Raw genomic sequence first — 26,137 nt, 5'->3', positions numbered from 1 at the left:
GAAATACAGTAGATGTAAAGTAACTGGGCCATGAAACAATGTAGATGTAAAGTAACTAGGCCGTGAAATACAGCTGATGTAAAACAACTGGGCCATGAAATACAGTAGATGTAAAGTAACCTGGCCATCAAGTACTGCAGGTATAAAACAACTGGGCCATAAAATACAGCTGAGGTTAAACAACTGGGCCATGAAATACAGAAGATGTAAATAAACTGGACCATGAAATACAGTAGATGTAAAGTAACTAAGCCATGAAATACTGCTGATGTAAAGTAACTGGACCATGAAATACAGTAGATGTAAAACAACTGGGCCATGAAATACTGCAGATGTAAAGTAACTGGGCCATGAAATACAGAAGATGTAAAGTAACCTGGCCATCAAGTACTGCAGGTATAAAACAACTGGGCCATGACATACAGCTGATGTAAAGTAACTGGACCATGAAATACATCAGATGTAAAGTAACTGGGCCATGAAATACAGAAGATGTAAAGTAACCTGGCTGTGAAATACTGCAGGTGTAAAATAACTGGGCCATGAAATACTGCTGATGTAAAGTAACCTGCCTGTGAAATACATCAGATGTAAAGCTGATGTAAAGAGACAGGTCCATGTAAAGTAACTGGCAACCAGTGGATGGGAGTGACACTGAGAAAGCATCAGTCTGGAATTTCAGACTTTCGGTATTTATTCTGATTGCTTAAATGAATATTTCCCAGATCAGGTTTATCACATGGGTAAGCCATCATTCTGTAATTTGATGAACCAATGTCTCCAGCAGTAAGACTTAAATGTGTCTAAAACAAATTACATCCTTATACCACCATTGTTAGAAAACTATACTGTAAAAATTCTTGCATTTCCACAAATAAAGTTTAGTGAAAATAGTGAAAATAGTGAAGTGCACTTGATTAAGTGATTTTGTTGACAATATATTAGCAAAAATACAATCATTATTAAAATATCAAGACAAGAATAACTTACATTACATGTATTATAAAAAAAACACAGTATCAGACACACAAAAATCTTCAGATTTAAACAAACATTATCAAACTGTTCATGTCACAAGCAGAAAATCTGACTTTTAACATAAACAAAAGAAAGGCATCGTTTTGTAACTGAGCACAGTTTTAAATACCCTGATACTGGTGTAATTAGTTTAGTAGAGAGTGAGTTTGTCAATAATGAAAACATAAGGACAAACCTTTACCTACTAAATCAATCTTTACAGGGAGTGGGTTTATATAGGCTTTAGCCTGTTGCCCAAAACTGATTAAATCCCCTCCAAGTGAATCTTTGTGAAATGAAATGCTCTTAGCTTTAGAGAAAGTTAGTGCAGAAATACATTTTCTACGTCCTCTCATTTGACATCCCTGTAGATAGATGTTGGAGCAATGTTTTTTATGAGAGAGGTTTTACAGAAATATTTTTTATGAGATTTTATAAATAACTTGTCATGCGTAGTGAAATCTTAATGGTTTACTTAGTTGATCAATAATTAAAAATAAAACAAAGTGACAAGAAATATCACTTTTATTCTGCAATAAACCTGTCACTTATAGGATGGGCTTATTACAGGACAATGATATTCCTTGATTTTTCTATCAAACATTACGCATGGAAGGAATTATAATCAGCTGAGGGAAGGGTAGACAGAGCAATTAAATCCACATAACACCAACTTAGAACTGTGTTCTATTTATGTGTACATACAAATGTCAAATCTCAAACAGTTTCTGATCAATAATTGTTCAGTTGTTAGAAAAAGCAACAATAAATAAAGTGATATTGATGACAGATGTTGTAGAGCCATCATTTGGCAGACATTGTGTTTAAAATGCAACATGCAACCCTGAAAAAGATCAAACCACACTCATTTTGTCACAGTTAATCATATGTGTGTCATGTCTTTGACCTTCCTGTATGAAAATACAGTAAAAAGAATGGCTACAAAAAACATCACAAATTAAATGGATGACTATGCTGGGCAGATCATTCTTGTCTCATTCTGGCTCCACAAATGCCGCAGGAAAAATTCCACGATGACCAGCGATCTCTCCCCACCTCCAGTCTAAAGCTTCCGCAACATGTTCACCCAGGAGAACACGATCTCCAACCTAAAACAACGAACAAACGATACCAAACACCAGCAAACAGTGTAAAAACTTCATTTTTTTCAAACAAGTTTTACATCTGAAATTACAATATAGCAAAGCTATTATGACATCTAAACAAAAGAGTTAAGACTTATACTCAGTGGTCAAAACATACACTAGCTGCAGGTGATACGACTCTGCAGGTCATGAAGTGAAATCGCATAACATGTGTGTCTTGCCAATGGCGGTGACTGCAGGTCAATATGCAACTATACATACCTGTAGTTTAAGCTCATTGGATCCTTCTGCATCAAAGTCGTACATGGCTCTTCCATACTGTACAGGAAGTTTAACATCCGAAGGTGTTTCTGGCAGAGGGTAACCTTAAATCACAACAATTAACTCTGAACAAAATCTCAATGAATTTATACAAACTTCATTTTTTCTAAAAAAAGGTCACACATTAGATTTAACAAGAAAAATCACTTTCATATATGAAAACAATATACATGTATGTATATCTTCATGAGAATTATGTTCTTTCTTCAGCTATTAAAAGTTTAAATGACAATCAAAGGAAGACCATAGTTACCTGGAAGTTGCTGCACTTTCTCTACAAAATTGGATGGAAACATTCCTGTTTTGTTATTGATGGTTCCTCTACACCAATCTGGACCCAGATTTTCCAATATCAGTATTCTATCACCTTCAGAAAAACTCAACTCATCATCTCCTTCACCACTGAATGCATGAAGAGCAACACAGTAAGTGTCCAAGGGGAGATCACTCTCCTGTCCAGCCAGATTTTCATTTGTAGTATTTTGTGTTACAGTTTTCACTTCTGGGTGATATGGAGTCAGATCTTTCGGCACAGGATCAATAAAACTTGCTGGGAATTGTCCACATTGTTCTTGAACTTGCCCGTATAACCATTCCTCGTTCACAATGCCAATGACTTTCACCTTGTCACCAACCTTGGAAACATAAACATTTTCCTCATTCAATTCATCAAAGTCTTATAAAACTGATACCTTGTTAAGTTTCTGTTTTCCATTTATTCTGTAAAGGTATTGACATATAGTAAGTACAACCTTTATAATCCTTTATAAACATTTCAATGATCTGTTTAAATCTAACATATCAGAGTGGTCTATCATTTTTAATTACAGTTAATCATAATTCTTTCAAATAACTGGCCATGAAAGCTCAGTCAAAACAGCACAGAGTATTACCATCTCCAGTGAAGATCTTAAGGGTGTGGTTCAATGATCACTACTTGGAACATGTTTGCATTTCACAGGTGCAGATCTGATAAACCGAGACAGAGGTCATAACCAACAAATACCAGTCAGTTTCTCAGCTTCCTGAGAAACACTAACAACCACTGGTGGGGATTCTCAAACCACATCAAAGGATTCTTCACTTGAAGTTGCTGAAGTCACGGCTATGCTGACAGAGCCATTAAGGCCTATTGACACTTTGTTTTATCAAAGATATGAAAGAAAAAAAGTATACTTTTAAAGGAAGGTCTCCTGGATCAGATCCATCAAAGTTGTACATCACTATGGAAACTGGAAACTCTTCTGGTGATTGTGGTTTGGATTCTGCTGAGATAGGACTTGATAAATTTCCAGAAACTTCAGATATCTGTGGTGTTTCTTCGGTTTTCTTTAATGGAAGATCCTCTATAATTTCTACATACACCAATGGGAAAATCCCTGTACGTCCATTGATCTCTCCTTCAGCCCATTCATCACCTAATTTCTCCAGCAAACGAATATAATCTCCTTCTTCAAACTGGAGGTCCTTTTCTCCTTCACCATCAAAGTCAAACCTAGCACAACATCTGGGGCCTTGACCAATTAAATCAGGTTTCTTTAGCGATTGTGAATCCACTTTCTCGTAATTGTCATCTCCCCAAGCTTGAATAGGCTCAGCAGTTCTATCTGGGCCAATGGCAGGTGACTGAAACATTCAAGTTAAGTTTGTATAGCTTGTAAGTTTATCCAAACTAATTCATTTTCATAACTAAACTTTATGTATATTGGAGAGGCAAGCTATGACATGTTTGTGAAACACTATGCCCCTGGTTGCAACAAAATGCTGAAGTGGACATTAAAACTGCTGATTGCATGCACATTTTGTGAAACACTTATGTCTTACAAAGCATTAGTTAAGGCCAATGTTTTGATTTATCAAATATAAGTCAAAGGTCACTGTCAAGGTCACATGGCCAAAAATAACATTTTTGAACCACCAGCAAGATCTTGTCACAAAGAACACACATGCCAAATATGGTGCAATAGTTAGGGCCAATGTTAAAGAGCCAGACCAACTCCGTTATAGATATTTTTTTCATAGCTTATTGACTCAAAATGTTGTTGTATACTAATAGATAATATATAAATAAAGACTTGTACATAGTTTCGAACTTGAAATTGAAAGGGTACCGGAGATATTGGTGCCTGAATTATTCTCATTAATTAACACCAGGATATGAATATTGATGAGAAAAAGTCACGTGATACGTTCAGACGTGGTCAAAACCAAAGCAAAAATGGAGGAAGAGGTGAGTAGTACATCCATATGACATCGCTTGTAAAGAGATTTTTCTGATAAATGCAATCAATACTCTATATATCATGTACGGAAATCATCTAATGAAAGTATTGTTCACATCTTTCAATGCTTAGATATGACACAAAAATGTGCAGATTATGAGAAAAACTACAATTAATTGCAAAGAGGCCCTCAAATTGGGGCTACGATACGGTATCAAACATATAGAACATCGCAAAATGGATCTATCTTAAGTGAATATTTGATGATAAGAGTATTTATGAATATGATTTTAGAGTGATACTACACGAGAGAGTCAGACGGAGAGTGATACAGAGTATGAACCATTCATCTTCCTTCTTTTCGCCTCAGAGTCAGTCAAAACACGATTTCTTCCCCGCTTCCCTTGCACGCTTTCTGCCATGATTTATTTACAGTTCTTTGAATAATATCAGTCGAGGAGAGGGTCTGACTCTTTGAAATTTTTCAAATGTAGGTCAAAGGTCACGGTAAAGGTCACATGGTCAAAAATTTTGGTCTCATCACCACAAGGAACATACATGCCAAACATGAAAACCTTATCTCTCACGTTGCAATAGTTATGGGCAAGGTTAAAGTTGACAACAGACAAATAGATAGCACAAAAATATATGCCCCAATCTTTTGATTCAAGGTCATAAAAATGAGCCAAGACTTTAACCCTTCATAAATATACATTATATGTTTAACTAAGAAATTGAACAACAACTTAAGAAGTCTTCCCTCTTGGAAGAAGTGAGTGAAAAACACAATCCCTGCTGCCAAGGTTTTTATACTTATAGATCAATTTCACACAATATATTTGTCTACTGAAAGTTGCAACAGGCATGACACCTGTTAAATATACTAATAAATATCAGTAAATAAATAGATAAATGAATATGTACATGGATTAATAAATCAATATCTTTATATTGAAAGACACCTGAATTACACCTGATGATACAAACCTGGTCAGACAGAGGTATTACAATTTGTATAAACTCAGCTGGGAAAATGCCCTCTCGATTGCCAACTCTACCCTGTAGCCAGGACTCGTCCATGCGGCCTACCAATAGCACTGTATCTGCAGCCTGAAAAATTACATTTTTAATTGTTACTTAAGGAATGTGTCAGTGTACAGTGGACCCTTGATAATCCAGGCACCTTTGTACCCAGCCAAAATGTTTGAATTACAAGCATTTTTGGGATTATTGAGTTTAGTCAACTGGCCAATATTACCGCAGTTAACTCCTGTGAATACCTGACAGTATGGTCACAGAACATTAAGATAGTATCTAATGTGAAGACAGGTATTTATTTATGTCTTTCATTGTCTTGAGACCAGGTGGTGACCATGGATACACACCTGTGTCCAGGTGTGTCAAGGTGTTCACCAAGGTATATTTCTGACATGAAAGTGATGTCAGCACCTGCTGACATTGATATGTGTCTTCCAATTAACATGTAGGGCAGATATTGAAGAGTTCACGGGATAGATTTGTTACTTGTTCGTGTTTGTATCAAGAAGTTTCCATGAACATTTTTCACTAGTTTTATAATACCTGTACACAACACACTGTACAATCACTGCTGTAAAAACACTGATTATAAAACTAACATATTATATGAGACCCCCACTATCATCTGGCCGAATTGACGTCACAGATTTTGGGTGCTGAAGATTTCCAAAAGTTACCAGAGGAAGCTGAACTGTGGACAGGTAATCAAACTCATCTGTAGTTGAACAAACTTAGCTACAACTAAATTGGTGATGTCAAAATATAGACATCTACTAAATGTTGTTGCCGGTGACCTTTAAGGGATGATGATCATTATTAATCAAATTTCACTTCATGTTGCTATGATTCCTATCAATTATTAATTACATTTTTTCTTTATTTTTTTACCTTGTGCAAGTTTTACAATTAAATGATGTTATATCCTGGTTACTATCAACATACAAAGCATTAACAGAGCAACAGTTTATCTCTCATGATTCAGGATTTAACACCAAACGTTTACACACAACACTGAACCAATACTCAAAGGTAAACGTGTCAGGTGATGACCTGGAAGTGGTCACCATGACTACACACAGTGGTATACTGTACACCTCTGGGTGACTAAACACATGAAATTCGTGCCATGCTTTAACAAAAAATGTCCTGATTATGGTAGGAACAATACTATGAAAAGTCAATTCCGTTCCCAAAAAATATTTCTGTTCCCTAACATTTCTGTTCGGATTGTGAGTTTTCCTGTTTATCAACGTCTGAATTATCACGAGTTCACAGTACATTGAAATATTATAGGAAATTTAAAAACCATTTTTTGTTCTTGCATATGATTTAAGAATTTCTGAATTGTTTAGCAATATTAGGTGTAAGATCTGTTTTGTAGAAATAGAAGTTCTTATTACACAACCAGCAGCAGATTGAAGTGTTACATTTTGATAATGACACATCAACTTCACCAGACAAACGACCAATGTGAAGTTTACTAGATCTGATGTACTTGGTGTATGAGAAACTACACACGAGATGGTAAAGATTCAATTGATTTCTTAGGCTATTTCATAATTCTTTGTACACTTAAGTCAAAAATGTGATGAGATTATAAAAAGATTTTAGGAAAAAGTACACAGGATGGTAAAAATGTACTGTAGTTGATTTGGCTATAACTTATTTAAGACTTAGTCACAGATGAGCAAGAGTCTGTGGCCCTTCCTCGTCCCTGTTTAGTACTTGCCAAAGCAGCATATCCAGATGGCCTCCTTAATAGGACACCTAAAAATGTTGTTTTCCCAGTCAATGATATGATTTTGCTGTGTGCAATGATCTGTAAGTGCCGATTTATTGATCTGCGACTGAGAATACTTTTGCTCTCATCTGGTGAATTTTTTGCCTTCTTGTTTCGGACAGAATTGATCATCTGAGAAAGGTTTCATGGCTGTTCCATGCTCTTTCCAAATTTGTTGTTAATTTTCTAGATTGCCCAGTTATCAGGGTTTCCATATGTTTGCATGGCACTATGGATGTAACTTGATTCTTGTGTTTTGTCTTGAACCTCGTATTGACAATCGTTTGACATCTGTTGAGCAAAGTTTGTACAACTTCCAGTGTAAGGGGTGGTGTAATCAGAAGGTATTGTATGTCGTTTGCCTACATACAGATTCTTTAATTGTTACTTCATTCTTTTTTATTAGAAACGCATCCAGGAATAGCGCCATCAATTTCTTCGTCCCAGGTGAATCTGATGCTGTTGGTGGTATTTACAATGTTACCATCTCATCACACTATTTCTGACCTGAGAGTACATAGGAATATACTGGAAAAGATACTAGATTCCCTGTTGACAGTTCTAGTATACTAAGTACAGGTCATTTGTCTGATGAAGGTGACTGTCGATAAAAGGTCACACTCCGATCTTCCACTGGTTGTTTCACAAGAACTCATATTCTACAGACAAAGCCAACCTGGAGGAAATGTTCTGAAGTGATAGATATGTTTTATAACCATGAGCAGTTATTAAATTCTTATCAACTTATATCTATTTGGCAATAACACATACCTGGTGAAAGCCCACCCAGAAAAAGTATTTGTTTTTCTTTGGCTACTAACTTCAAGTTCACACACATGCATCTCTTACTCAAAGTCAGGTGATAAGCTTAGTACTGAACACAGAAAAATCCTATTAATTCTACAAAATAAAGCATTGCTTAACTACTCTTTTAGGGCCCCATCCTTAGATCCCTAGGGGTGGAATCGGCTATCTGAATTCAAGAAATGATTCCCCATCACCAGTGAATGCTTCTTACCAAATTTGGTTGAGATCTAATGAGGCATTAAGTAGGAGTAGTGTTTTATAAGAAATGTTTACTGACAGTCCATGATTACGGATGATGCACAATAGCAATAGGTGATCTTCACTCTTCAGGTCAGATGACCTAAAAACTGATATCATAAGCGTTTACAAATCAGCAATGTCAATTGGATTTCATGTCAGAGTCCTTTATTACGGTAATAGAAAATCTTTATCATTAATCAATATTCTAGATATCTTACTTTGAAAGAAAGATCCCCTTCATGCACTCCATCAAAATCATGCAGTGCTACCCCATGAGGCACCCCAGCCATGTAGTGGTACAGTGGATGGCCGGGAGTGGGGCGTGGTGGAAGGCTGGGTGGGGAGAACGGCTCTCCAGGGGCAAGTGGCTGTGGCATACCTAGAAATCAAATAAGTGTCATTATCAGTCTTCAAAATGCCAAGAGAAGTCACTGTGACAGAGCTACATCTGAAAATCACTTCAGGCTATATATGACACCTTTTAACAGATGTACATTAAAAAACATTAAAAAGTTTTTTGACCATATAAATAAAACTATTTCTAAACTAACATTTTGTGACTTTCTATATTAATTCTAAATTATGTTAAGTTAACAGATACATTGATTAACACACAATGAGGTATATCTACTATGATTTTGACTTATATACTGTAACTATGATGCTCAGAACTCACTTGTTTTTCTCATAGAGGCAGGTCTGGGTGGCTGTGGTTTTTCTGGTTTGTCGCCACCCCTGTTATCAAGATCAGAACATTGATGTATTTAATTTCATCAAAATTACACACAAAAACTGTATTTATTTTGAAAGCTTAAAAGTTTTGAATCAATATTATCTTGAATGAGAAATGGATTCCTGACTCAACATACCATGGAAAGAACAAGACATAGGTAGTCAAAATGATCTTCACTAATTGCTTTTAATGAAGAAATAACAAAAAACTTTATAAAGGAAACAATGAAGGTGTGTCAAGGTAATTCATTTTAACAAATTTGATTGCCCTTCATTCCAACATACTACAAGCCAAATATCAGCACTCTGGATCAGTTGGCTATTGAGTGCATGACTACAGATGACACGATGGGTATAGGTCATCCTGACCTGACCTTTCAGGTCTGATGACCTTATAACACAACTTTTCTTCCATGCAAAGTACATTTTGTATTTTTGTCATTCAGAAAAAAGGATGAACTTCAGAGTGATCTTCAACAAGACATAACTTTTGAATAAGTTTTTGATTGAGAAGGTCATTACCTGGAGTTTCCTATACTAGAAGATGCTGCTGGAGGAGGACGCGTTGGCGCCATGCTGGTAGGTGGTTTTCCTTCTCCTGTTTCCTTTACTGGAATTAATCAATTAATTGTTAATTGATATCTCAAAGTAATAATATCTCCATCCTTTTGTACACTTATTCTTTATCATAAAAAAAGAAACGGAACGTAAAGATTAGAGTTCTAAATTTTAATAAATGCGTCAATAGTTCTCACCAGCATCTAACGACAGATTAACATTTTCAATTCTAAGAAGCTGAAAGTTTCTTGCTTCCATGAGTTTTGAAGAAAGATAAATAGTTATGGTTTAGGATTTGTTTTTTGTTTTTATCTTTGTTTTATGTTTTTTTTTATGTTTTTTTGTGATTTAGGATACTGATTTAAATTGTCAGACACAAACTCTTTACTGCAGATAAATGTTATAGAAAATACTAGTAATATGTACATTCAAAATCATATTAAATTAGTACATTGGTATTGAACAATTAGTAAACGAAGGTCTTGAACATTTTGACAACATTGAATTTTATACACAGTTTGTAATTGAAAAAAGCATTGATCAATATTGAATTTTGACATAGATTGAAGGTTTTTAACCACGATTTTTTAATAATGACATATTTTTCAGTCTACAATGATGTATATAGTCTGTACTATCCCATCTCTCTTGCACACAGACGACTGCGAAAGCTGGTCCCGCCCCCTTTAGCTTAGTCTGGTGGATATGCATATTTTAAATGCGAAACAAGGTCATGTGATGTGAGAATCATATGAGAAGTGCTTGCCTTCTACATTACCGTTTACTGTCAGCTTTTCCCATATTGCCAATCAAAGCATGTATGTGATGTAGATAGTCATATGTTTATTGGTATATTTTAACTGCTGGGATTCAAATTTGTTTAATTAATTTGTCCAGGATATCCATAATAATTGGCTTGTTAACAACATGAACTGAGTACATGTGTAAATGTCTCTTTAACGCCTGTATAATCAAATCCCATATCACATATCAATAACTTATTTCATAATAGTAACAGCTGTTCTTACCAAGGTCATGTATTCAGAGATGTTGTAACATAGTGGTATAGCAAGACAGAACAGAATCATATGAGAAATGTTTTCTCTCTACACTACTGTTTACATATTTGACATGGTCAGTCAAAATAAGACTTTGACACCAAATGTGTGACTGGTCACCTCAAACTTCTCACATAACGAGTACTGGCACTAGTGCTATTTCAATTATTATATTACATTATTATCACATGAAAACTAAAATCGTGGCTGAAACCCAATACTATTGAATTTTGTATGTTGGTCTTGAACAATTGGTCAATAATGAATTGGACTTATTTTGATTGTTTCACAATACCAGTGTTTGTGTCAGATGAAGTGAGATCTGTCATACCCTTGACTGTCCCATCATAATCCACTGGTAATGTCTTCATCTCTCTTGGTTGAGGTGGAGGAGGTCGGCCAACAGGAGGCTTTGAAGCTATATAAATAACAAGAGGCCCATAGGGCATGTAGTGATCACCTAGATCTTAAAAGCCAAGCAATGGTATTAAAGCTCAGTCACTTAACCTCTTTGACAGGGCTAGACCCAGTGTCTTCCTCTTTTGATTTACAGTAAGTTAATTTGGTTATCGGATTGGTATCTCAGCTATGTCAAAAATATGACCCAGAAATAATGTTCCTTGAGGTGTGCCACACCCAAGGGTCAATTTATATATAATAAATGCCTTGATCTTTTGATGCAAAGCAATTCTATATATACTTATATGTTTATGGGGCGAGGATTTCGACTGTTTCAAAAGGGTGGACCCACACCCAAGGGCCAGTTCTTACATCATGAGTTTGTTTACTTTATATATATTGCTATGTATATGGTAAACCGGTTGAGATCTCAACAGTTTCAAAAACAGTATATATAAAGAGACTGAGTCCTTTGTATTTAGACCAGACCCCAGGACCAATTCTTACATCATGACTGTGTTTATGTCTTGACCCCCAACATTGCTATATATGGTTATGGGGTGGGGATCTCAACCGTTTCAAATGAGTACCAAGAGACCCTAGGAGAGAATTTGCTCTATTTCCCCTATTGGGCCCTGCCCGTCCTGCCCCAGGGGGTCAAGACCACCGTTTATACAAATTTGTTCCCCAAGCCCAAATGATGCTTCAGATAAAATTTGGTTAAAATTGACGTTGTCCTTATGAACACAAATGATTTATAGAAAAATTTGTGGGACAGACGTTAAACGTTGTTGTATGCCAATAAACAAAATATTATGAAGGATAAAATTTGGATAAAGAAGCAGTGTCGCTGTATCACTAACAACACTTAACATCATATATATCTATAGGTCAAACATATTCTAAATGTGATTGATAAACTGAACACCAGGCAAAGAATTGTATCAGTTATAATATAGTATTCCATAGTGCTTCATCACATATCAAGTGAGCTCATCAGTCAACATGAACAAAAACTATAAAACGTCTGTGACTTCCTCACTAACAACGATCCGCCATCCACAGCAATAAGTGTTGACAAAAAACCAGCACAGCCCAAACAAAGATAGAAACTTAGGTCCAACTGTTGATCCGAGCATAAAGTTGGATCCAAGTCTCCTTATAGTTGGTAAGAGATAAAATTGAGACAGGAGAGGACAGGAGAAGATGGAATGGACGTGAGTAAAACTATCCCCCCCACCACCACCCACCACCACCCACCACTTCTCCATCTTTATATATTGCTATCCATAAAGGAACTGACTAATGATACATTTGATGATTTTGATATCAATATTCCTAAATAAATTCTGTTAATAGATTTGTTAGTACATATATTACTGATGTTTTACAGCTTGTGATATGAACATTTCTATTTTATTCAAACCTTCAACTATTTTGTGATGAAGCATTAATTGAAATGTTCATAAGTATACTAAAGAATGTTTATATCCACATCTCCTCCTCCCCAACAATTAAATTCATCTGATAGCACTCCAGATGTGTACGTGAAGTACATTAAATGTATTAAGACTAACACACTGACCCATTTTACTTACATTCTGGTTTGGTCCTTGGTCTAGGGTCAAAACTTGTGGGTCTAGGAGGCAGGTGATCCCCCTGGGATGGTGACGAACAGTCAGAAATGTCCTCCTGGGAATCGAGATTGTACACGGCTGATTTAGGTCTTGAAGCAGGTGCAACAGGTCTACTTGGCTTTTTTCCATCAGAATCCTGATTTGTTTTTACACTTGGTGGAGGAGGTCGTCCAATGATCTTAGGGCGAGTAACTCCATCACTTTTTTTTTCCTCAGAGGTTACATTTGCTCGTGTTGCTGGTTTAGGTCTAAACTGGTCGACATTTATAACTTGATTGCTCTCTTCACCTTGAACATTACCTTGAAGACTAAAACCATCTGGAATTGATGCTATAGAAACAGGACGCTTCTTTGGGAGAGGTGGTGCTTTATTGCTTTTATTGACTAGACAATCATCAGCTGTTGATTTCACGCAATGTCTCCTCTCAACAACATTCAAACTCTCCTCTACTTTCTTATCTTCTTTCACAATGTCTAAATCCTCCTCCTCATCCCCGGTGGAGTTAAGGATGGATCGTTTGGGTTTAGGTGGTGCACGGATTATTGTTGGCCGTTTTGAAGCCTTTGTAGCCGGCATTACTGGTTTCAAACTTTCATCCGCTGTTTTTGTCACATTTATGTCCTGGTTTTGTTGTTGGTCGACCGGTAACTGTTCTGACGTATCAACAGGAGACACAACAGCTGATGTTGGTGTAGAGGATACTGATGAAGATGAGGTATGATTGATCTTGTTTGGTTTAGGGAGAACATTCGGTTTAGGTTTTGGAGTCAGTGGAGGGGGGGGTTTATTTCCAGCTGTTACAGACATACTGAAGTGAGTGTCTGTCTTAGTTTCAAACCGTTTCACACTATCAGCTATTGACATGGACTTAGGCCTCTCTCTGGCAGCTGGTTTAGGCCTCAACACAGGAGGTACACTTGATTTTTCGGAGTTCTCTGTATCTATGTTATCTCCCTTGATATTTTGTTCCTTAACACCAGATGTCGCTACTTTTGATCTTGGAGATTCCTCCTCCTTAGAATTAGGCACAGAAACTTTCTTCTGTGGTCGAATTATTGTAGGACGAAGTGGCTTTTTAAATTGTGTTTGAACTGTGACATTATCAGAAGTTATGTCCCCTTGTGAATTTGATAGTGATATTGGTTTTAATGGAACAATGGGTTCCTCCCTTTGTATTGTCTCATCAGATTTCATTGTTTGCTCCGGGTTTGATGAGAGTGTTTCATCAGATATTGATGATGAATTCCTCGCTGCCACCCTCGGGCGTGGTGAAGGAGGAGGGCCGTGAATGGAGCTGCTAGATGGAGGAGGAAGCCGACTAGGTATCTGTGGAGGAAGTCGAGGAGGTCTGCCACTTGGCGGGGATGAATCATCTTTTTTGTCGGTACGAGGAGGTACCTCTATCAGAAAACAAAAGATTATATAAATATCAGTATGAATATTCACATCAAATGTGTGAAAGTCGGCAATAAATGTTTTAAATTACAAAAATTAACCTATGTCTATTGCAGGAAAGTGGAAAGTCACATGGCTACCACTGTTTATATTATAAAACCAAGAAATATTTTACCTCTTGTTACACATGAATATGAAGTATAATGAGGTGATAAGACACATGGTACATATGACTGTGCAGTGTTCCTTCCACTGACCATGTCCAATATGAACATACACAACAGTGTTGAAGGCAGACACCTCATCAACAATCCTGTTTCTTTGTAATATCCTTTTTTTTCAAATCTTTTATTGTTTGAACTGAATGGTAGATATTGTTTTAGTTTTATGTAAACCTGAACCTTCAAAACTGTTGAAACAAGAGATCCACAAGCTGGTACATGATACGCCCATCATAGGTCAAATGAGTGTTTAGAAACAAGAAAGGCAAGGAAAATGATGTTTAATTTCTGATCAACACATAAAGGTCATTTACAGACAGTGATAGTTTGTATATTGGAGAGGGAAACTGGAGTAAACCAGTCAGCATCAATGGCATCAGATGGTTGTGAAAAATACTAAGGTTAATGTTTAAGTTTTCAGTTCCATTTTGTTAATAATACATTTTTCATATTTATTCAATGTGTTTAATGATATGGTACTAAACTTTTTTCTTTTTCACTTTTTGACATCTTTAAATATGCATTGTTAAGTCTGGCTTTAAAAACGAGTTTGAAGTTTGAAAGTAAGCACTGTGTGTTTAGGTGTGTCTTATTAGGTAAATAGAAGTCTACTATCACTGAAATAAAACTTTGACGTCACATAATCCTCGTTCCACCCTTAAAAAATGTACGAAAGCAAGGTTAAAAGGATAGAACTAGCTCCCACAGTCATCTGTGTGTCAAGAGAAATGGGATCTAACAGACTGCTTACATTAATGCACCTCTTTAGACTGATATTTGAAGTTATGATAAAATCATCACCAAAACCCTTTAAAGAAGCAGGTTTCTGACTTACTGAGTTTGTTTTGTTTTCAGGATATCTATTTCTGGTAAATTTTTTCTTTCCTCAAAAATAGAAAAAGCTTGCACCAGTTACAAATATCAATTTAATGGTAGCAGTGGTCTTACCTGTTGGTGGCTTTGATTGGTTAGAGCTTGTTGACGAGTTTGAATTATTTGACTGGTCTCGGAAGCCAACTTCGCTCATTGGTCTCGCACAAATGATGGTAATCTCTGGACGTCTACACAGTTACAGAGAATAGTTGATCAGATACAAAATAAAACAAATTTCAATAATTTATGTTATATATTGAATAAATGTAAAAACATTCTAGAAGCTTTTAAAAGTATTGAACTTCAAGAATTATTCTGTGAAATGAAACTATATTTACTCTTTGAGTCATACCACATACAAAACATACAAATAATTTGGCAGAGGTTTGATTTTTGACAATCAGATCTCAGAATCTTGGTCTTTTTCTGTGGAACTCATTGATATTTTGGAAAAAGAATTTTGGATTCACATAAAACATAATGCAACATACTACAAGTATTAGTTACATGTACGATTAAACTTGTTTAAATGTTCTTACAAACCTGTCTATCTAGGTCACTCAAACAATTAAAGAAGTATTACCATTACAGACAGATGGTCTCTATTCACAGGTCAATTATATACCATTAATTAACAAGAGGCCCAAAGGGCCTAAAAACGATATCTTTAACTACATTATACATATAGTGGAAATGTAAACTGCGCAAAAATTAACTGCTATCCCATACTAATGCTTCTATCCAAGTTTGAATTACGAGAAATTAAACTTGAAATTGAATACTCCTATATAAAATCTTCTATGAGCAGTAGAAGATCCTTGAATTTTCAGTTAATTTGACCCATTTTTGGCCCATAAGACACGTCCATCCATGAAGAGTATTTGAATCTACTTTTTACATTATTTTCTACACCTTTGGCCTACCCATCAGTCCCTGGGGGGGTCAGACGCCTGTGAACTTTGAAAAGAAAAAAGGTCAATCACATGAACAAAATTGATAACCGCTTCATCCTAGCATGCCACAGACCCAAGATGAATACCATAAGCCTTTTGGTTAATAAGATAGGGTTTTCCATAATAGGAGGCTGTCCTGCCGTGTATGTGCAGTCGTGTACGGAATATTATTACGGAACTGGATTGGTGTAGGCGGCCAAATGATTAAATTGGCCGGCGACCGGCTCTTATGGAAAACCCTGTAAGAAGAAGTTGTTTAAAGATTTTGACATATCTGACACATGTGACTATGGAAATGGTTAAGGTCAATAATATAAACACCTGTGGTAGCCCTTCATCTTCGTATGTTACAGGTCAAATATCAGCACTCATGGTCTTCAGGTTATGAAGAAGTCATTTAATGAGTTTGACATATTTGATACCTGTGACCTTGAAAGTAGGTTAAAGTCAATAATATGAACTTGGTAGCACTTCATCCCAGGATGCTACTGATCCAATATCTGCATTCTGTGCCTTTTGTTTATTGAAAACAAGTCATTTAAACATATTTACCACCTGTGAACTTGAAATTGGATAATGGTAATTCATTTTAACAAACTGGGTTGCACTTCATCCAAGAATGTTACAGGCACAATATCTGCACTATGGGCCTTTTGGTTATTGAGAGGAACTTGATAATGTAAACTGTTTACAGCGCAGGACGGACGGCGCCAGACAAAAGGTGATCACAATAGCTCACTTGAAACTTCGTCTCAGCTAAAAATTGAAATATGTGACCTTAATAGGGAGGAAATTCAACTTTTGTTGAAAAACAAACCTTTTTGTTGTTGTTTTATCACCAGATGTAGAGGCAGGCCTTGGTGGTATCTTCGTCTGATCCGATTTTAATCTGGAGCTATCCCCCCTCAAAGGCACAGGTTGTGAGCCAGGCAAAGTGGAGGCTAAAAAGACATTAATTATAATCATTAAATAATTTTACTTTAGATTCCTGGTATGTTTTGTATGATTGTCATCACATTACTGTCAGTGTCATTTTGAGGCAGGGCCTCCTTGTATCAGCTAGTGGAACACTGAGCAACTTATAGAAAGTCCATCACATGTCATTCAGGGCAACTGGGGTAAAGTAGTAATGTACCTAGCCCCAGAATCATCGCGAGTGTGCAATTCCATTGAATTATACGACCTATACCAGTCAAATGATGGAGAAGGCATTAGCCGCCGAACTTTAGTCGCCAGGTCGTTAGAATACTTTGGTTCGGATCTTCTCGTGCTGAGTGGCACCGGTGTTGCTAGTCTTCTTGTGTTTTGAGGTAAAGCATCAAGTTTGTTGAGGCTAGTGTCGAGCAGTGATGAAGATGAGGTTGAGATAGGACTGGACAAAATTGCCAATCAGATTGTCCATGACGTAAAAGAATCATTAGTTGATGATAAGAAGTGTCATGCCAAAGTCAATATGGACACTGCCCTTGACTGTGTCAGTGCCACTTTATTATTATTGCTGTTCAACTTTCCACAAAAACAAGATTTTCAGTAATGGCGACCTTCATCTGCATATTGTTTGGATTGCCCAAGGATGACAGAGTGGCATCATACAGATTTTGAAAGAGCACATACCAGTGATATAGAAACAGCAAAAAAACTTTGCGATGCATGCCTGATGGTATCTGCCACTGGCCTACAACATTTATACACAAATGATGCTGAAGAGATTGAAGGCTGATAAGGATGATGCCTAATTTATGACAATTGATGATGATGATGATGATGATGATGATGATGATGATGATGATGATGATGATGATGATGATGATGATGATGATGATGATGATGGCAAAGGTAACAGATAAAAATTGGAACTTCAATGAATGTGTGTGTACATATCTTGTCATGCCTAAAAAAATGTAAAAATCTGACAAAAAGTAGAGTAGTAAATAAAGTATTACCAGGTGGTTTAGATGGTGGCTTTGGAGGAACCCTACCCCCTGGGTCGGGGGGCTTTGGTGGTGCACTACCCCCAGGAATGGGTGGAGCAGATCGTGATGGAACCCTTGGGATAGAAGTTGAAGGTGCTCTGACCAAATCTAAATTAAACAAATGAAATGATTACATAATTGTCATATAACACCTGCCTTTCAAGGTAGCCATTTCCAATGTCTGTTTCATGATTACTGTCTACATTCTGAAATTTTGTTAGCCCTACTTAACTTTGATAGAAGCATGTGGAACTTGATTAATCTGATATTACTAAATATTTTTCATCTCAAATATAGTTCCAGCTGATTCTGTACAGAAATCTGAAACATTTTTTATGTATTAAAAGAATTTTACACAGTAATGATATAATATAACTGAATCTTTACAGGATGAACCTACAAGGTGATGAGTATCCAATAACACTGCCAAAAATCTGAGCAAGTTGTTCAATTTAAAAATATTTTGAAATAAAAGAAAATTACTTCTGATATTTGATGGCATCTTTCCCCTTCATTTCCACTGTTACAGTATCTATCAGGGTAATAGTATATATTGATACTTGAAATTTCCTTCGCTACTTACTATCAACTGCACAGAATGAAAAATCCTAGGGCTGACAAAATCGTACAGTTATGTGATTTAAGTGACTTAAATTCGAGAAAAATTCGGTTTTGGATCAAACTTGAAAGGTAGATATCACCACTTCATCATGTTACTTTTGTTTAAACGATAAGTGATCATTATGAGTCAACATCATACTATATTAATTATTTCTAGAACAAATCATGGAGTAAACATTAAAGAAATATCCTTCATTTGCAATGAAGTTTCCCTTACAACTCAAATATTTTAAAATAAATTTTGGAACTTTTTTATGCCTTGTACCCACTGTTACAGTACTTAAAAAATTGTAAACAAATATTTTTTTTTCTAATAATGCATTTGATGAGTCCAGAACATGTGGAGAGTAATAACAAAATGTCAGTAATGTTTTGCCATTGTAAAATATGTCTACCTGTGACTGAAGGTCTTTGAGGCACATCAGGTAACTGTTTTCTCGGCGGTGGTTTGAGGGAATGTTGAGGTGTTACTCCCCCTTCCGCCATCGTTGGCCTTTTTCTGACAAATACGTATGCTCGATTTAATTTGGAGTGATCTCCCCATAAGTCATCTACAGTTATCCCCCCTCGTCTTCTAGAACGGAAGTCATAGAAAATCAGCAAGTCAAGATGTGCTCGGGTAAGTGTCATAATTTGTTTTTCAAGCACTCACATGATATTTTGAGTGTCATTCAAGATTTTATTCAACGCACCAGTGTTTCAGAACTGACAGCAGTGTCTTAATTCTGTGTAATTGCTTTCCCGTTTTGCGTATGACAGTATGTCTTCAGAAAAAAATAAAAGGTTTTGCAGGAATACAGGGACATGTTTGATTCACAATACTACCCAATACTAAATAACTATTACCTGAAATCACTCAACCTTACTAAAGTTTTAACAAATATCGGTAACTAAATACATACTTACCTTTGGTAATGACATTTCAGCAATAAATGTGTTTTGGCGAAAAATCTTGCACAACAGGTCAATATTGTCGCTCTAAAATATGTATCTGTATCTGTATCGGTACGTTGTAGATCCCGTTTCCGGTTTTAATACAACGGATGAGAGAGTTAAGGATGCCCGAGGGCGCCCTTGAAAGCCTCCAATGTTGGGGCACATACTATTTTGTCATCCAGATGGTTCCAATCGATGACTGTTCTCACGAAGAAAGAGTTCCTGTACTGTTCACAGTTGTGTGTTGGTACTGTGTAGGGTTTTGAGTTGTTGGTGACCCTTTTTTCTACCATGTTTGCCGAGATGTAGCTGTCAAATTTTTTAGCTCTAACATTTCTCCTCGGCCTTTGTTTTGTAAGGTGATTTTCTGGGGGTATAGATGGTAGTAACCCCTCCACTACTTTATACATAAAGATCACTCTTTGTTGCGCGCGCCTTGTCTGAAGTGATGGAAGCTTCAGGTCCTCCAGCATCTGAGTGACACATCCCTCCTCCCTTGATCTATATTCATTATTTATGAATCTTGCCGCGAGTCTTTGCACTCTTTCAAGTTTATCAATTTCTTTTTGATTATAGGGGTCCCAAATGATAGCACCATATTCCCAGATTGAATGTACGAGGGAAATGTATGCTGTTTTTTTACATGTCTTTGGGCTGTGTTTAAGATTTCTTTTAAGGAAGCCAAGGGTTGAGCTGGCTTTTTTTGTGATGTTCATTATGTGTGTGTTCCATTTCAGGTCTTCCGAAATAGTTAGTCCCAGGTAGGGGTTAGTCTTTACTTGTTCTAAGATCTCGCCATTTAAGGTGTAGAATTTATGGCCCCTCTCTTTGATGTTCATGACGTAACATTTTTTGGTGTTGAATTTCATCCCCCACCTGTTTGCCCATTGCTCTAGGTTGTGTAGATCATCCTGTAGTAGCTGGTGGTCGCTATATTGGTTGATTTCTCTGTAAAGGAGGCAATCATCCGCGAATAATGTATTAAAATATCTCGGCAGTTGATAGGATGCAAAGCAATGTAAACCAAATATAAGGAAACATTCACAGCTCAGAACACATATCTAGTATAAGAGTAATAGTTTAATTCTAATTGTAAAAAGAAAATAAGTTAAAATTTGCTGGAATCCTGAAACCAATAGGAAAACTACCAGAACATCACGAGATGATTTTACACTTACAGAAAATTTGGAACAAGTATAGTACATGTATATTTAATGTATGTAAATATATTTTCTTTGTTTCTCAGATTGTAAAAATCATACTCAGTCATGTTTTGTATTGATATGTATAAATGTTGAGTGATAATGTGTAATCATAATGAATTGTGTTTGACTGAACTGTTACTGTATGAATAATGTAATTGTGTGTTGCTAATATTGTATAACAATTTCGATGTAAGCCAATTGGCAATCAAAAACTAACCAAAAATGATGATCTCATTATGTGAAGTATAAAATCTTTAATCACTTTCTGGCAAAATGTTGATTTTTGTAATTTTGACAGAAGTGTCAGGTAACTTTTTTTACAAATGATAACATGTGATAAAGACAAAACCCAGCTCCTTATTCATTTATTCACTTTCAACACCTCTATATACAAATAATTATGTTTAATATGTAAAGTTGATGGGTCAAGTACAATTATTGTTTATTGATTATGCTCACTGGAAATTTTCAGTTCAATATTTCTTAACTTGTACCTGAACATACATCTCAGAAAAGTTAAAAGCTGTTTCTTTTAAAGATGATCATGTCAGACTTTGAATAGTGTTTGTGAATTCTCATGCAATCAGCCAGGTCGACTGCTGTTTTGGGAAAAATGTCAATTTTAGATGATTTCCTGAACAAAAAAAAACAAAAAAAAAAAACTGCAAGATTTGCATATTATGTTAAATATTGAGTTTAATAGTTTTCATAGAACAATAGTTTCAGGTTATTGTATCAAGGTTGAATACTTTCTCAGTTAAGTTGTCGACAACTGATGTTATAAGCGAGATGGTGGCTATAATTACGTAGCTTTTGCAAAAATAGCTGAATTCACTGAGATTTCCTTACAAGAAGTTTGATTAAAATTATAGGAACACAACTCATTTAATTAACATATAAAAGACAAAATATATGATGGACTCACATGTAGTCAGTTCTACAGCAAAAGAAAAAAAGATGAACCATGGCATGTCCATTATCCATTATTGAAAAGGCAACAATTTGTTCATAAATTTTTCAAATCATTTAAAACGTCATGCAATGAGGTGACACAGAAATTTCCCATGGACAAATGGCAATTGCCTATCAATCTATTCTAAGTCTGTCATTATATGAAATGGGCATTCCCCAGGAGTGAACCGACAAATTACCCAAATGTACCCAAATTTTAATGCATGACAGACTTTTTGGTCTGGAGTGTGTACACCAAATGTTGAGTAGTTTGCTCATGTGTTGGTATGTTGAGCTGTTTTGTAGAATGATCTCCTACTTCAATTAGCATTTTGTTTTTGAGTTGCTTTCAAAAAAAAAAAAAATAAATAAACAGGTGCAGAACCCTTCGATATAATGGCTTGTGGAGAGCACTGCATCTTTAAGGTCCATCATTATTTTTTTCAAAAATTAAAGCTTATGTCAGTCAGTACTGTAAAAAGGCATTTAGATATAAAGTATTTTAGAAATGCATCACAAATTTTATCTTTCACCATAGCAACTGAAAGTATGGTATCATGTACTGTATAATAAGACATCATATCTATTTTCAGATTTTATACAAAGGATTTACGATCATCCAGTTTAGAGCCATCATGAGTTGGTCAGCAGACACCAGACTGCGGCCACAGCAAAGACTTGACACAAAATGGCTGAAAACAGACATTCAGGTAAAAGAATTTTTTGAGGATTTTTAGGGACTAATAATGGAATTTTTTCTAGATTGGTATTAACGTATTCATTTGTTTAATTTATAAAACTTGCATTTTATTCCTACATCAAACTTTGCTTCCCAGTTTGTCAGTTTTATAACAAACACACCAACCATGACCCTAAATTGAAAGGGACAAAAGTCCTAAGGTTTGTATATACGTATCTGTACTGCTATATGTTTTAAGTGCATATATTGAAACAAAGGAGCTCATTATTAACCTTCTGTCTATCAGTATTGTTGGTTTTGATGACATCAGACATAAAATCTGAGAATTGATTTGGCAATACCATGTACATATACTATACGTTTAAGCTCACCAGGACTGAAGGGCCAAATGAGCATACCCATCACCATTAATGCTGATTTTCAGTATTTTCGTGTTGTAAATACACTACCTTTTGCAGGCCTCATAGAAACTGACATAGTTGATACTTACCACACATGACGTCACAGTGACATTTTGGATTCATATGCACTAAGCGTTTAGTCATGTGACAGGAATTTGGAGCAAAATTAACAGTGATATTAAATTTTGAAAAGTGCAACCTCTAAATGACATTTGTGTGATAACAAATTTATATTGCTAGAAAGAGCATTGTATAAACCATTAAGGAAGTACTTTTCATCTGAATATTTTTCATGATTTAATTTTTAAAGGACCATCGCAGTAAGCGATGGGGCAGGTCGCAGCAATATTTGCATGAAGAATGTGGTATTTTGATGATTTACCATTGAAATTATTCAGGTGGACACTAGAATTGATTGGATTTATTCTGTCTGCTTGTGACACAAAAGTTTCCCTTTCCATATAACCTACAAGGTTGCATTTTTGAAATATCGGCATTGATGTAAATGTCGGTCAATATGAATGGGATTCTTTTGTGTTCGTTGTACACGTGTCTATGACAACGGCAGTAGTAACAAGCCAGAAAATGTATTCAATCACAGAAATCTTCCAAAATTTGTTTAAAAAAGGCACGGACTGCTGAATGAATAATAGAAATATGCTATAAATTCAACTATACAACAACAAAACTGATGTAAAGATACATTTAATTATTCTCGGAATACCCACAACCATAAACAGAAATTGACTGCATCAACAGAATCAAATTGTTGGGCTCTCGGATAGAAAATGACAAAACTTAAATGTGTTGTGATGATGAAAATCAAATACATACCACACACATGTATTTATATGATAGTATTATACAATGTTAACTGTGTATTTCATATCATAATGACGAAAACAAGATCTGAAAATAAGATCACATGTAGAAGTACAATGCATATGTACAGTACAATGATGGGGATTGACTGTCATAATGTCATATTTACCATTCTAAATTCATTAGTTACTGCTGTAGAGATTGTTATTTGTATCAACTCCATATATGGTCATATGATGTTGAGTTGCATTCCTTGATTATTGCATGTGTATGCCAATGTCAGGACTGACTTGAGGCAATAAATCCTACTGAGTATATATGTCTTACTATGAACAAAGTTTATACTGCCATGTATACACATATCAAATACATACATAGCTCCAGACAACAGGAACATATTTTCGCCAAAACACTGTTTTCAAAAAAAAAATTCTGTCACATTTGCATCTACACATTTACATTTAAGTTATTTGCAAATCAGATAAATGTTGTTTTAATTTGGTACATGACTAAATCCTGTATTGGACTTCCACTACATCTAAATCTGTGACTGAAGTGAAGTACATGTTTGACTTCCCACTAATTAGTAAGACATTTTATCAAACAAATTTAAACGGATTTGATGTTTGAATATATTTTTGACACATTGTTCTCAGAAAGATGTGTGTTTGAATCTTGTACTGAAGAGACCTAAATCTGGCACAGTTTTACTTAAATGTGAAAAATAAGAAAAAGACACAAATTTAAACGGATTTGATGTTTGAATATATTTTTGACACATTCTCAGAAAGATGTGTGTTTGAATCCTGTACTGAAGAGACCTAAATCTGGCACAGCTTTACTTAAATGTGAAAAATAAGAAACAGATGTGAAATGAAGAGTTAGTTATCATGTTAAAAAATTAATCTAGTAAATATTGGCAGGATTATTTTGTGTTCAAAACATCAAATTATGAAGAAAAAAAAATGTAAGTCATATCACAATACCATAGCCTACTTTTACACTGTGTCAGGTAACTGATGCAACCACTTTGATTATCACTGCTGACCACTTTGATTATCACTGCTGACCACATGATTATCATTGCTGACCACATGATTATCACTGCTGACCACTTTGATTATCACTACTGACCACCATGATTATCACTGCTGACCACATGATTCTCACTGCTGACCACATGATTATCACTGCTGACCACTTTGATTATCATTGCTGACCACTTGATTATCACTGCTGACCACTTTGATTATCACTGCTGACCATCACTATTGACCACCTTGATTATCACTGCTGACCACATGATTATCACTACTGACCACTTTGATTATCACTGCTGACCACATGATTCTCACTGCTGACCACATGATTATCACTGCTGACCACTTTGATTATCATTGCTGACCACATGATTATCATTGCTGACCACATGATTATCACTGCTGACCACTTTGATTATCACAGCTGACCACTTTGATTATCACTGCTGACCACATGATTATCACTGCTGACCACTTTGATTATCACTGCTGACCACATGATTATCACTGCTGACCACTTTGATTATCACTGCTGACCACTTTGATTATCACTGCTGACCACCTTGATTATCACTGCTGACCACTTTGATTATCACTGCTGACCACCTTGATTATCACTGCTGACCACTTTGATTATCACTGCTGACCACATGATTATCACTGCTGACCACTTTTATTATCACTGCTGACAACATGATTATCACTGCTGACCACTTTGATTATCACTGCTGACCACTTTGATTATCACTGCTGACCACATGATTATCACTGCTGACCACTTTGATTATCACTACTGACCACCTTGATTATCACTGCTGACCACTTTGATTATCACTGCTGACCACATGATTATCACTGCTGACCACTGATGATTATCACTGCTGACCACTTTGATTATCACTGCTATCACTGCTGACCACATGATTATAATTGCTGACCACATGATTATCACTGCTGACCACATGATTAGCACTGCTGACCACTTTGATTATCACTGCTATCACTGCTGACCACATGATTATCATTGCTGACCACATGATTATCACTGCTGACCACTTTGATTATCACTGCTGACCACTTTGATTATCACTGCTGACCACTTTGATTATCACTGCTGACCACATGATTAT

At 35.8% G+C, this 26,137-nt stretch overlaps 2 protein-coding genes across 2 annotated transcripts in view; one reads left to right on the top strand and one right to left on the bottom strand.

Moving 5' to 3' along the window:
* Positions 1-1,835: 1,835 nt before the first annotated feature.
* Positions 1,836-19,438, bottom strand: LOC132543190 (SH3 domain-containing protein 19-like). The gene is made up of 14 exons (XM_060206662.1): positions 19,348-19,438; positions 18,302-18,439; positions 17,176-17,299; positions 15,481-15,593; positions 12,877-14,316; positions 11,211-11,297; positions 9,786-9,873; positions 9,208-9,266; positions 8,750-8,910; positions 5,654-5,776; positions 3,621-4,070; positions 2,698-3,079; positions 2,385-2,488; positions 1,836-2,126 (listed from the first exon to the last, which is right to left on the bottom strand). The coding sequence occupies exons 1-14, from the start codon at positions 19,436-19,438 to the stop codon at positions 2,013-2,015; spliced, it is 3,474 nt and encodes a 1,157-aa protein (XP_060062645.1). The 3' UTR covers positions 1,836-2,012.
* A 3,226-nt stretch (positions 19,439-22,664) lies between these two features.
* LOC132543199 (E3 ubiquitin-protein ligase HERC2-like) overlaps positions 22,665-26,137 on the top strand; it is a 100,368-nt gene continuing 96,895 nt past the window's right edge. The window contains exon 1 of the mRNA XM_060206675.1: positions 22,665-22,754. Within this exon, the coding sequence (XP_060062658.1) occupies positions 22,680-22,754 (75 nt within the window). The 5' untranslated portion in view covers positions 22,665-22,679. The remainder of the gene's footprint in view (positions 22,755-26,137) is intronic.

This window comes from Ylistrum balloti, unplaced genomic scaffold (assembly GCF_031769215.1).
Source record: "Ylistrum balloti isolate Yb309-2 unplaced genomic scaffold, AGI_CSIRO_Ybal_v1 Utg369742, whole genome shotgun sequence".
Taxonomy (NCBI): Eukaryota; Metazoa; Mollusca; class Bivalvia; order Pectinida; family Pectinidae; genus Ylistrum; species Ylistrum balloti.
The sequence above is the reverse complement of the archived record's forward strand: the minus strand, read 5'-3'. Positions and strand labels throughout refer to the sequence as shown.

Excerpts from the sequence above, each read along its gene's own strand:
- LOC132543190 (XM_060206662.1), bottom strand. The coding sequence starts at position 19,438 with ATGGCGGAAGGGGGAGTAACACCTCAACATTCCCTCAAACCACCGCCG. Across the intron at positions 18,440-19,347 it reads TCAAAGACCTTCAGTCACAG|ATTTGGTCAGAGCACCTTCA; the intron begins GTAGACATATTT and ends TGTTTAATTTAG. Across the intron at positions 2,489-2,697 it reads GAAAGTGCAGCAACTTCCAG|GTTACCCTCTGCCAGAAACA; the intron begins GTAACTATGGTC and ends TTGTGATTTAAG.